This window comes from Archocentrus centrarchus, unplaced genomic scaffold, assembly GCF_007364275.1.
Source record: "Archocentrus centrarchus isolate MPI-CPG fArcCen1 unplaced genomic scaffold, fArcCen1 scaffold_38_ctg1, whole genome shotgun sequence".
Classification (NCBI taxonomy): Eukaryota; Metazoa; Chordata; class Actinopteri; order Cichliformes; family Cichlidae; genus Archocentrus; species Archocentrus centrarchus.
This window is the reverse complement of record NW_022060265.1, coordinates 2,543,355-2,556,500: the sequence shown is the minus strand read 5'-3', so window position 1 is coordinate 2,556,500 and position 13,146 is coordinate 2,543,355. Positions and strand designations below refer to the sequence as shown.

At 42.1% G+C, this 13,146-nt stretch overlaps 1 protein-coding gene across 2 annotated transcripts in view; it reads right to left on the bottom strand.

The window, feature by feature from the left end:
- LOC115776833 (potassium voltage-gated channel subfamily H member 1-like) overlaps window positions 1-11,697 on the bottom strand; it is a 138,476-nt gene extending 126,779 nt beyond the window's left edge. For both annotated transcript variants that reach the window (XM_030724615.1, XM_030724616.1), the window contains exon 1: window positions 11,625-11,697. In XM_030724615.1, the coding sequence (XP_030580475.1) occupies window positions 11,625-11,697 (73 nt within the window). The remainder of the gene's footprint in view (window positions 1-11,624) is intronic.
- Window positions 11,698-13,146: the final 1,449 nt, after the last annotated feature.

Sequence of the window (13,146 nt, the reverse complement as noted above, 5' to 3'; positions counted from 1 at the left end):
GGATTCGGGAGACAGACACCCTCTCTATTTTTAAGATTAGGCTTAAAACTTTCTGTCATGATCAAGCTTATAGTTTGGGCTGGATCAGGTGACCCTGAACCCTCCTTTAGTTATGCTGCTATAGGCCTAGGTTGCTAGGTTTCTTTTCATTCATCTTATTTACTTTGTAAATAGTACACTCTGTATTTAATCATTAATTATTATTAATCTCTGACTCTCTTCAACAGTGTGTCTTTTGTCCTGTCTCTCTCCTCTCAGCCCAACCGGTCACAGCAGATGACTGCCCCTCCCTGAGCCTGGTTCTGCTGGAGGTTTCTTCCTGTTAAAGGGAGTTTTTCCTTCTCACTGTCGCCAAATGCTGCTCATAGGGGGTTGTTTTGACTGTTGGGTTTTCTCTGTATTATTGTAGGGTCTTTACCCACAATACAAAGCACCTTGAGGCGACTGTTTGTTGTGTTTTGGCGCTATATATATATAAATCAAATTAAAATTGAAAAATTGAGGTGCAGCAGCTGTCAAAGTGGTGCAGTGAGAATAACTTCATCCTGAACATCACTAAGACAAAGGAGATGGTAGCAGACTTTAGGAGGACAACAAATGTCATTCAACCTCTGTTCATCGAGGGGGACAAAGTGGAGCTGGTTTCAGATTTTAGGTTCCTGAGAGTGCATCTGGAGGACGATTTGACCTGGAGCTTTAATACAACCAGCATTGTCAGAAAGGCCCAACACAGACAGCATTTGCTGAGGGTTCTCTTGAGCAACAATCTGACCCAAAATCTGCTGGTGTCCTTCTACCTTTGCTTTGTAGAGAGCATCTTGACCTACTGTCTGTGCGTGTGGTTTAGCAGCTGTGCAGCAGCAGACAGGAAAACACTCCAGCAAGTTATCAACATGGCTCTAAAGATCACAGGCTGTCTCCTTCCCTCCCTCCAGGAACTATTCAATGCCCGCTGCCAGAAGAGGGCACAGAACATCCTCCGGGACCCCTCACACCCTGGACACTCTGTTTCTGTTATTGCCATCAGGCAGATGCTTCAGGACAATGAAGGCCAGAACAAACAGACTGAGGGACAGCTTTTATGCCAGGGCCATCAGTGAACTGAACTCTGTGCTTTCCAATGGAAAGTGATGTGGGGTGGTAGTGCTGAGTGTGTGTGTGTGAGTGGGGGGTGGGGGGGGGAGGTGGGTATCGGGGCTTTATTCTTCTAAATTTTATTTAGTATTATGTATTGTATTTCATTAATTCTTTTATCACTCATACTTTTATTATTTATTGTCTGAGGCACCTAGAAGGACTGTATTTCAAATTTTGTTGTGCAACTTACCTGTCCAGTGACACTAAAGATTCTAATTCTAAATGGGAAGAACAATATCTGGGCAATCAACACATATGTCCTTCCAGGTGTCAGCTACCCTGTTGGGAAGATGAGATAGAAGCCACTGACATAAAGACAAGCTAGCGCCTTTCCATGCATGAATGATTTCACCCCAAGCACCCTGAGACTATACCCTAAGCGGAGGGAAGGAGGCCAAGAACTAGCGAGTGTCAGAACCACTATACTAGATGAAACAACAAAAATCCATCAGTACATTAGGGAGATGGCCATAAATGATCGTGTGCTTAGTGAATAACTCAGGTAGCAGAAACCTGAGAACGAAGAGAAGAAAAAAACAACAACTGTGATGGAAGGACAGATTCCTGCACGGCATGTACCACTGGCAAATAGAAGAAGTGGATGATAGAGCTGTGCAAATTAATCGAATTTTGATTTTGGCTTTAAACAATCACAAAAACAGTGTAATCAACAAAAATATTGTTATTAAAATGATGTTGTCACTTTACACTCTGCAAGTATACTCTAATCCAGAATTATGGTTCTGCACTGGGTCTTTGCGGGGCTTACACCATAACTGTAAACCCCTCTGAATTCGACACAGTAACCCATGGTGTAGCCTGACATTTTTTTTTTTTTTGGTGTAACCTGACCTGCACCTGTATCAATAATAATGTAACAATACCTCAGGTCGATGCAGTCCACAATGATTCTGATTGGTCTGTTCAGCACCGCATATTCCTCATGTGCACTCCTGACTACTTTTCCCAGAGGTTTTTCATTTATCAGTTTGAGACTAACAATCATCAATCATCTCAATATAAGGAATAATAATCATAGCATCAACATAAGGACTCAATATAAAGACAAACGCCAGCAAATTCCTGGAGATTGCCGAAACTCTCGGAATGGACGTGAGGGAATGAGCAAAGAAGTGGAAAAACTGGAGGGACAAATATGTTCAAACCTGGAAACAAAACTGACCTGGGAAGAAAAAGAGCTCCGGCATTTTATTAATTTTGTTGGTCGCACCGCATGTAAAACACCATCTGCAACACGAACACTGCAGCCCTGCCAGTATAACCAGCATTTGCTATGTCGGCCTGAATAATTCTGATTTAGCCTGAAATTGAACATGTTTTCTGTTTGCTCTGGGCTATGATGGACCAGCCTGACTGGAAGGAGGGAGGTCTGGGCTTCTCTGCTTAGGCTGCGGCTCCCACGACCCAGCCCAGAATAAGTGGAAGAAAATGGATGGCTGGATGGATGGATATTTTATAATTTTATTTATATATTCTGTATTTTATTTTGTTTAATATTAATTTTCAAGAGATTGTAGAAGTGCACTAAAGTTCTTATTGACTATACTTTAAGTGCAAAAAAATGCAGTGTGTTTACAAAGTCAGTGAGTAATCCTGTTAAATAATCGTGATTTTAATATTGACCAAAATAATCCTGATTATTATTATTGATTAATACCATGGGCTTAGTAAAGAACTAGAGAGGATATGGAAGGCTAAGGTAACAGTCCTTGTGGTATTCTGAACACTCAGGGCAGTGACCCCCCAAACTGGGGGAGTGGCTAGAGCGGATTCCAACAGATACAGACCTATGGATTCTTTGATATTACGGTATTACATTTTGTATGTCTGCCAGATAGGGATATTAATGGGTATCCCATTCTGTTCTGAATGTTTGATCTTGTGCATCGGATGTTCTTCCTGATACAACCCTCCCCATTCATCTATTCGTGGGACCAGCACTAGGAGTACACTAGCTTGTGTCTTATGCTAATATGAAAAGTTGAAAAGGGAAAGTAGTTAAAGGAGACAGCTGAAGCAATGAACAAACGTGGATGCAATAAGCTTATTTATTAGCACAATCTAACACTAGGCTAATCAGAGTACCTGGGAGTTAGCCTGTCAGATGACTGTGTTAGCTACAATAAATCTGGCTACCAGCGTCTCAGTCCACTTCAGTCAGTCACTGTTCCAAAATAATATTCTATTCATAGAACTATTTATAGAATTTTAATGAGCCATAAACCATAAAACAAATACTGCAGCAAAAATCCCAAATATCTTAAAAGTTGGAGAAACCAAGCCAACAGCACCTTCACTGAAAGAAACAACTAAAGGATTATAGTTTCTCTTATTTTAAGGAACTAGCCCATTAACACAAATTTCTCTGCATTTTTGTTTGTTTTAGGGATCATTCACAATTATCAACATTTTCCAAAGTGTACAAAGAGTACTGTATCTTGCGGACCATAAGGCACAACGCATTATGAGGCGCAATATCAATAAACGGGTCTATTTTCATACATAAGGCGCATGATAAAACATATGTAGAGCAAAACAAAAGCGTCAGGTAAGTCAAATGTTATTCAACTCATTCACAATAACTCAGAATATGGTTCAGCTGTAACAAATACAGAAAAATACACTCACATTTTAAATCATTCATCTTCCACAAATCCATCAAATTCCTCATCTTCAGTGTCTGAATTGAACAGTTGGGCGATTTCGGTATTAAGCATGCCGGGTTCCCTCCCGTCATTATCCGAGTCAGTCTCGTTGTTGTTACTGTTTTGTTTTGGTTGCGGCACACAGCAACCATTTAATTATTAATAAAAGGGCAACTTTTGCTGGCAATCTCTCGCCATCTTCTTCAACGTCTTAACAGACGCTACAATATATTCGTTATTAATGAGGGTAAGAACAAGTTATTTCTTCATTTTATATGTAAGCCCTTCACAAATCCTGTGCACCAGTATTTTTACCGATATAAGCAAAGAAAAAACATAAAAAAAAAAAGGAAATCCCTTTTTGACACAACACCAGAAACCTGAAAACTCCGCTGTCACCGTGTTTTGTGTACATACAGCGCTCGTACTGCATCCTTTCATACGCTGTGGCAGCGCTCGGACCTCTCTTTGGCACAGAGGGGGACAGCACAAACACACACCCGGACTTCGATTCATCCTTTAGCTACTTAGCATTTCTGAGACAGCCCACAGCGAGTTTTGTTACACAAAAGTTGGCAACAGTGCCGGCCACCGATGGCCAGATTACGCACAAATATCCGGGCCAGCATAGATGAAAATCCATCATAGTTTTCTGTGGTTTACTGCGTATGGTTTCCATTTTTGGAACAATGCTTCCACTACTTGCCGAATTGAAGCTCAAGATGGCGGCGCGCACAGACGCAGCGGCTCACGGCTCTTCCTTTCGGTGCTCTTTTTTTGTACTTTTTGTATTTCATATTTGTTAGTTTTGGTGCATTTGTCTCTGCAAACAACTGCTACACACGCCAGGATCTTGTGGACATTGGCTACCGGCACAAGATATCAGTATCGAGTGATTTTCACTATACTCATAACATCCCAGACAACATAGCGAGACCGCCGGGGGCTCCGTGGATTGTTATCGGGTCTGGAAGGCGCCGCCGACGGCGGAGGGAGAGAAAGCAGAAGCGGGGCTGCAGGTCCGGCTCTATGCTGAAGCTGAAATGCCAACCACACAGGCCTCCTCTGCCGAGCCTGTATCTCTCCAACGCCAGGTCCATGGTAAATAAAACGGACAACCTAGAGTTAGAGCTGGCTGTAAATCGCTATGTTCGTGACTGCTGTGTAATGATTATCACCGAGACCTGGCTAAACCCCCACATTCCCGATGCTAGCGTGCAGCTAGCAAGCCGCACTCTGCTACGCGGAGATCGGACCAAGGACTCCGGTAAGAGCAGGGGAGGGGGTCTCTGTATTTACGTGCATGAGGACTGGTGTAACAACGGAACAATCATAGACAAACATTGTTCCCCAGACCTCGAGTACATGTCTGTAAGATGTCGGCCCTTTTTTCTACCCAGAGAGCTAACAGTAGTGATCGTCACAGCTGTGTATATAGCTCCCGATGCTAACGTTAGCAGGGCGCTCTCTGTCCTGCTGAACGCCATTAACGAACAACAGCGGCTCCACCCCGACGGTGTTCTTATTATCGCGGGAGACTTTAACAAGGCCAACTTAAAGACTGTACTCCCGAAATTCCACCAACATGTCAAATGTTCCACAAGAGGGGAGAACACTCTTGACCATGTTTACTCCAACATTAAGAACGCTTACAGAGCCAAACCCCTCCCCCACCTCGGCCAGTCCGACCATCTTTCCCTGCTGCTCACCCCAGCATACACCCCCCTCAGACGGAGAGCCAGGCCTACTGTAAAAACCATTACAACCTGGCCTGGAAACGCACTCTCCGACCTACAGGACTGCTTTGCATACACAGACTGGGACTTATTCGAACATGAGGACCTTGAAACCTTCACAGGGACGGTACTGGACTACATTAAGTTCTGTATCGGAAATGTGACTGTCAGCAAAAACATCCGGGTTTTCCCTAACCAGAAACCCTGGATGAACAGCCAGGTCCGTTCACTCCTCAAAACCCGTGATGCTGCCTTCAGGTCAGGCGACAGAGCTCTGTACAGTGCTGCTCGAGCTGACCTGAAAAGAGGAATTAAAAAGCCAAAACGGACTACAGGAGGAGAATAGAGTCCCATCTGTCCAGCAATAACACACGGGAGGTGTGGCATGGCATTCAGAACATCACAAACTTCAGAGGCTGTGATGTGACTGCAGGAGACCTGAGTGTGTCACTAGCAGAGGAACTTAACTGTTTCTTTGCTCACTTTGAGATGCCTCAGGACCACCCATCTGCTCCAGTCCTGCCCCCCCCACCAGGCTGCACCCCACTCACTGTCCAGGAGCATGAGGTACGGCGCGTGCTCCTGGCAGTGAACCCCAGGAAGGCTACGGGACCAGACGGAGTACCTGGCAAGGTGATCAGAGCGTGTGCCCACCAGCTCACCCTGATTCTCACCAGGATTTTCAACCACTCCCTGGCCCAAGCAGTCATCCCCCCCTGCCTAAAAACAGCCACAATCATCCCCGTGCCCAAAAGGTCATCTGTCACCAGCCTAAATGATTACCGCCCTGTGGCCCTCACACCGGTAATCATGAAGTGCTTTGAGAGGCTGGTTCTCCAGCACATCAAAGACCACCTGCCCCCCACTTCGACACCCATCAGTTTGCATATCGAGCAAACAGATCCACAGAGGACGCCATCGCTGTAGCTCTCCACTCTGTGTTGAGCCACTTGGAGCAGCAGCAGAGCTATGCTCGCATGCTCTTTGTGGATTACAGCTCAGCGTTCAACACAATCATCCCGGACATTCTCACCACCAAACTGCACACCCTGGGCCTCCCCCCTCTCACATGTTCCTGGATCAAGGACTTCTTAACCAACCGGCCCCAGACTGTGAGACTTGGCCCCCATCTCTCCTCCACCCGCACACTGAGCACTGGCTCCCCACAGGGCTGTGTGCTGAGCCCCCTCCTGTACTGCCTCTACACCCATGACTGCAGTCCGGCCCACAATAACAACCTCATCGTCAAATTTGCTGACGACACCACAGTGGTCGGACTCATCTCGAAGGGAGATGAGGCAGCTTACAGAGAGGAGGTCTTGAAGTTGACAGCCTGGTGTTCAGAGAACAACCTGGTACTGAACACCATGAAAACCAAAGAGATCATCATCGACTTCAGGAAGCACAGGACTGACCCAGCTCCCCTCTACATCAACGGCGAGCGTGTGGAGAGGGTCCACACCTTCGGGTTTCTTGGTGTCCTCATCTCTGCTGATCTCTCTTGGTCAGATAACATCACAGCTGTTATCAAGAAGGCTCAGCAGCGACTTCACTTCCTGAGGGTCCTCAGGAAGAACAACTTGGACTCAAACCTGTTGCTGACCTTCTACCGCTCATCCATTGAGAGCCTGCTGACGTACTGTATCACAGTATGGTACGGCAGCTGCACTGAGGCAGACAGGGTCAGGCTTCAGAGGGTAGTCAAGACAGCACAAAGAATCGTTGGCTGCCCTCTCCCCTCCCTGATGGACATCTACACCTCCCGCTGCATCAGCAGAGCCAGGAACATCATCAAGGACAGCTCACACCCTGGCTTTGACCTGTTTGACCTTCTGCCCTCTGGCAGGCGCTACAGGTGCATCAAAGCCAGAACAAACAGACTCAAGAACAGTTTCTTCGCCAGAGCAATCACCACCCTGAACTCACACACTCACCCACTGTAACTGTGCAATATTATATTATTCATACTGAACAATATCTGACATTCCTATATTGTGTAATATCCAGTATTCATTCACTAGTGCAATATTCATTCACCAAGTGCAATATTCATCATCTTCATTATTATATGTATACACATATTTACTTTTCTTACAATGTACAGATGCACCAATGTATGTATATATTTTTATACATGCTATTTTTTGTATATTTTACACATTGTTTATTTCTGTATATCTCTTGATTATATTGATCATACTAGATTATAATATTTTCATAATATTTTTATTTTAGAGAGTTTGATTTTCTGTTACATGGCACTGAACAGGAGTGGTCCTCCAATCTCATTGTACATCCTGTATAATGACAATAAAGGCATTCTATTCTATTCTTCTATTCTATTTATCTCCAGCGGCTTTGGCTGCTTTCCACACCTGCTGCGCTGCACTCACAGCTTGTTCCTGTCTAATATCGTCAGTAGAGTCATTCTGTGAATCGATGATGGCCTATTTTAGAGAATTCAATGACACCTTTGAACTGATCTGCCAGACCTGAGGCCATACCGCTGCAGACCACGGAATGGTGCAGTGGTGGTGCAAGTGAATGGCCATCAGCGGACAGATTGCAGCGCTCAAATTACACAGATGGACCGACATTTTCTATTTGAAAAGCGTATGCTGGGTGTCACCCCCCCCTCCCCCCTGTCGTACGCTTTGTACGCTCTGGAAAATGTCAATATTTATGAAGCATCCCTTAACAAAGTCACAATAAAACATTTTGACAGATCTTTGAGCGCAGTGTACCACATAAAATTGGTTCAAGGTCAGGAAGCACAACAAGAATTCATACATAAGGCGCACCGGATTATAAGTTGCACTGCCGATTTTTAAGAAAATTTAAGGATTTTAAGTGCGCCTTATACTGCGAAAAATACAGTACTCTTTTTCAGACCCCCCTCGCCAAAAGCGTTCAAAGAAAATGTTGATCTTTTTTCATGATATATAATTTCACTTGGTTCTTCTGTATTTTAATGTAATAGGTATTATTAAAACATCCTGGTGTTGAAAAATGCTGGAAATCATTGTATAAAATATACTCTTTCCTATCTATTAAAACATTGTATTATTGCACAAATAAACAGATATACTGTACCTATTGTTCCTATCTGGCGGCTTTGGCTGCTTTCCACAACTGCTTTGCAGAACTCACCGCTTGTTCCTGCCTATTATCATCAGTGGAGTCATTTTGTGAATCAATGACGGCCTTTTTTAGAGAATTAAATGAGGCCTTTAAACTGATCTGTGAGACCAGAGGCCATATTGCTGCAGTGGTGTACAAGCAGGAGTGAAAGTAAGCCGGTATGGTCCAGTACTGCGTACCACTAAAAGATTCTGGACCGGTACGCAGTACCGGCAGCTGTTTGCTGTAAAGCTGTCATTCAGAACCCGTCACGGCTGTACTTTGGGTCAGAATAGATCTGCTAGCAATAAGCAGTCTAAAACACAACTTAATCAGTTAATAAATTGCTGTTTTTTTTCTCATTTCAAATTGTTTCTGAACTGTTCATGCTATGCTGGAGCCTCAAGTCTCTACCTTCCTTCTCTCCCCTCAGAGATCGAGGATTTCGGCAACGGACAGCCACGTCCCATAAGCGGCACAGATGTAGTACGTTTTATATGGCAGGCTAGATCCTCCTATTTTGATTTACACCTCATCCGGCCAATCATGTAATTGGCTGCACCAAAATCAACCAAAAAGCTATGTGACACCCCTGGAAAACCCTGGCTCTGGAAAACCCATTTCTTAATACAATTGGCCGGATGAGGTGTCAATCAAAATGGGTGGGTCTAGCCTTTCATATAAAACGCACTACATACCAGAGGACAGGACACGGCCAGTTAATGGGCAACAACATGGGTTTTCCAGAGCCAATAATAACCAGAGGGCATAGTTTTTTCTGGTGATTTTGGTTCGGCCAATTAACAGGTTAAAACTTCACCGTTTAATGTTGTTTATATCAGACTGCTTGTGACAAACTATCTCAGTTAAAAGCAAATAGAGATGAACTAATTGTGTTTCATGCTCAATTTAAGCAACACAGCACAGCTCAAAAACACTGCTTATGACTGGAGATTTCATTTATGCTACATGAGAGCACATTTAGCTCCAAAACACAGTGGTTGCCAAGAGGATTGAGGTTTGCGAAAGTTTGGTGGTTATTTCTGTCTAGAAGTTTTGGTGGACAGAGGCAAAAATATATTCCACATTGTCAAGTGATTCTAATTTCTGCCTTATCCAGGCAGGCAATATATATATATATATATATATATATATATATATATATATATATATATATTATATATATACACCTATATATATATACACCTATATATATATATATATATATATATATATATATATATATATATATATAGGTGTGTGTGTGTGTGTGTGTGTGTGTGTGTGTGTGTGTGTGTGTGTGTGTTTGTCATAGTACTGGCAAGAATTTAAAACTACTTTCACCCTTGTATACAAGTGAACGAGAGTGGATGCCTCGGGCATTGGTCAGGTGGCAGTGCTCAAATTACATAGTTCTGATCAACATTTTCTAACTATTTCAAAAAACGTACGTTGGGTGTTAACCCCCTCCCCCGGCGTATGGTTTGTACACTTTGGAAAATGTTCATAATTGTGAATGGTCCCTTAGTGTTCCAGTAATTTCCCCAAATATTATTGAGAACAACATTCCTGACACGTTGGCATTTCCTGTCATGGCAAAATTAGTTCCAGTACATATGAACAATGCTTTGACGTTTAAAATCTGAAACTATTTTGAATGTAAAGCATATCATGTTGTATTAAGCAGAACCTTAAATTGCTATTAAATGGTTAAAAAAAATAGGTTCAAGACTTGCTTTCAAAATACCAAATGACAGAAAGCTGAAGGTTTTGATGTAGGGAAAATAATAACAGGAAAATTACTTGGTACTGGTACTCAAGGTAAGAACACTTTAACATATGAACTAGTTATTTTCATGAACATATTAAATTGAATAAGGGTATAGAGGAGACATGGCCCAATACAGTTTTCTAAAAATGAAGGTTAAAAGATGTGCATCTAAATATAAATGCAGAGCAGTGTCAGTTTGAATTAAGGCAGATGAGCAACTTTGATTTTTTTCTAATTAAATTAATTTAAATTAAATTCACTGAGGTGTCAAAGTATCTAGCAGGATAATATCAGCTTTCAGCAAAGGTAATGGCAACATGTTGCAATACAATTTCCATCTGATTTTGTTTGAATCGGGTTCAAGTGAATTACTTATTCCTCCTATGTGGCTACAGTTGAAGGAAACAAGCCCACAGCAGGTAGAAAGTAACAATTTGTGTATCAGGTTAAAAGGAAATCACTTAAACTTTGTCTTGCTGATTATTAGAATAATTTTTTATTTTATTTAAAAAGATTTGAGGAGCAATAGACTTGTCACTGACTTTTAGAGTATTTATAGAGCTGGATACTTACCTGGAAAAATTTATCCTCTTCTGTTGCTGAGATTGACTATAAATCTGTCTACTTCCTTTGCTCCAAGGAGGTGTAAGGTCAAATGTATAGTTATTGTAACAGTCAAAATACATCTCATAAGCCCCCAGTTATTGTAATTTGAGCCTGTTACTGTCTCACTAATTAAAGAGTACTTTCAGCAGTGCTACACCATACAAGAATAATGAAAAAGTACCCACAAATATTGACAACTTTGGTTAAAAAAAATTAAATAAAAAATAGAGAAAAGTCTGGGTCCGTTATGGAAACAGTTATAGTTGGAATTAGGTTTTCTGATAATAATAATTAATAACTAATAACTAATAATAATAATAGCCTTATACAATATTTGTTTGTCAGTTTTTTGGTTTCTTACCATTCCCTGCAGTCTTCCACAGCTCTGACTATGGCTATGGCACGAAATTACACTAGCAACAGTAGACAGAAAGTACAGCTATGCCGGTTTTGTTTTTCTAAATTGGTGTTCATGTGGATATGCCTGAAGGTGAAATGACCAAAAGAAAAAGACATTACATTACACAGAACAAACATGCTACCACCGTTTAAATCCAGGTGTACTGATAGGATAGAACGGCAGCCTACCGTTGGACCGCCGGACGATGTTCTCTAGAAACGTGTTCTGAGGGGCCACGAGACCCCGCCGTCCTCTCGCCATCCTGCCGTCTTTTTGCAGCACGAGGCAGAGCTGCTTCCCGCAGCTCACATATCTAGTGACCACAATCCCTGCACGCTGTGTAGTATGAGCTAATGCTCACGCTCTTCCTGCCTCAGCAGGCTAGCCTTTGGCAGATGGTTGCTGCATGATGTTCGAGATGAGCCAGAGTGAGATTGTCTGTGGTAGAGTGAGCTTAAACATACTGGGGGAGAGCGAGCGGAGGAAGAGTGAGAGAGGCATATTGCTGGTACCTACAGTGAGAGCGTCATTACGTTATCAGCACTCCACTGGTTGTAATTAAAGGGTCAGTCCACTTAAATGAAGAAAAAAAAAAAAAAAAAAAGTGAAATAGCAAAAACACATTTTAAAGAAAAATGCACGTGAGTATGTTTTCTGCACAAAAGGTCCCTCATATTTCCTCCAGTGAAGCAAGGCAATCAGACTGAAGGAAACCCACAAATCATGCTGCAAATCATTCATTCATCTGTTCTATTCTAATCAACCTAAATTTCACTAACACATTTAAGGACTTTCTTTAAAGCACCATTTACTTGCCCATATGAATTATGACCAATAACTGACCACTGACCACCACCGTTTCATCATGAATGCAAGTGAACATGTGTTTGATTAATATGTTGGGTCTTTAGGTACAACAACTGCAAGGTGCTTGCATAATAGTGCTCTGCACATTGTTTTGTGAAAGGTATCTCAGTGTTTTGTTTTGTTTTTTTTGTTTTTTTGTTTTTGTTTTTTTTGGGGGGGGGGGGGGGGGGGGGGGGGGGGGTTGGTTAGCTATCCACTTTGAAGGAAAGAAAAGCTACTTGAATGCATGTACAAGAAAAAAAATCACATGACTAAAACTGATTTCAGGAAAACAGAAAAGTTCCTATTGTGAATTTATTTGTTCACGTCAGTGTTTTTGTTATTTACTCATTTTATTAAAAGAGAAATTACATCAGTCTGGGGATGGATACCAATAATTAGTATATTTTAGTATAATTATATAACAGAATCATATAAATGCATATGTTGTGCTCCTGGGCTTTTTGCCCAGTGATTTGTGTTTTGTTGTTTGAAGTTCTGTGTATTTAATAACCTCTGTCTTGTTTCAGCTTGTCTGGGGTTGGTTTCTAGTTTATTATAGGGTTTGGATATTCCCGTGTTTCAGGTGTTTGTGCAGTACTATGTTTACTGTTTACTTTGCTTCAGTTTATCCTGCCTTTCCTTCGCTTCACATGTTCAGTTCTAGTCTCATTTCTGCTTAGTCCTTTGCTGCCCCCACATGTAGTCTGTCTCTTGTATTGTTTATCTTCTCTCTGTCGAGGTGACATGTCTCAGTCCTGGTGTTTAGTCATTTCCTGTTTTACTTTGGCAGTTCTTAGTATCTTGTGTTCTGTATTTAGTTTTGCTTCCTGTATTGATATTGGTATTGGTATTGACACTGAT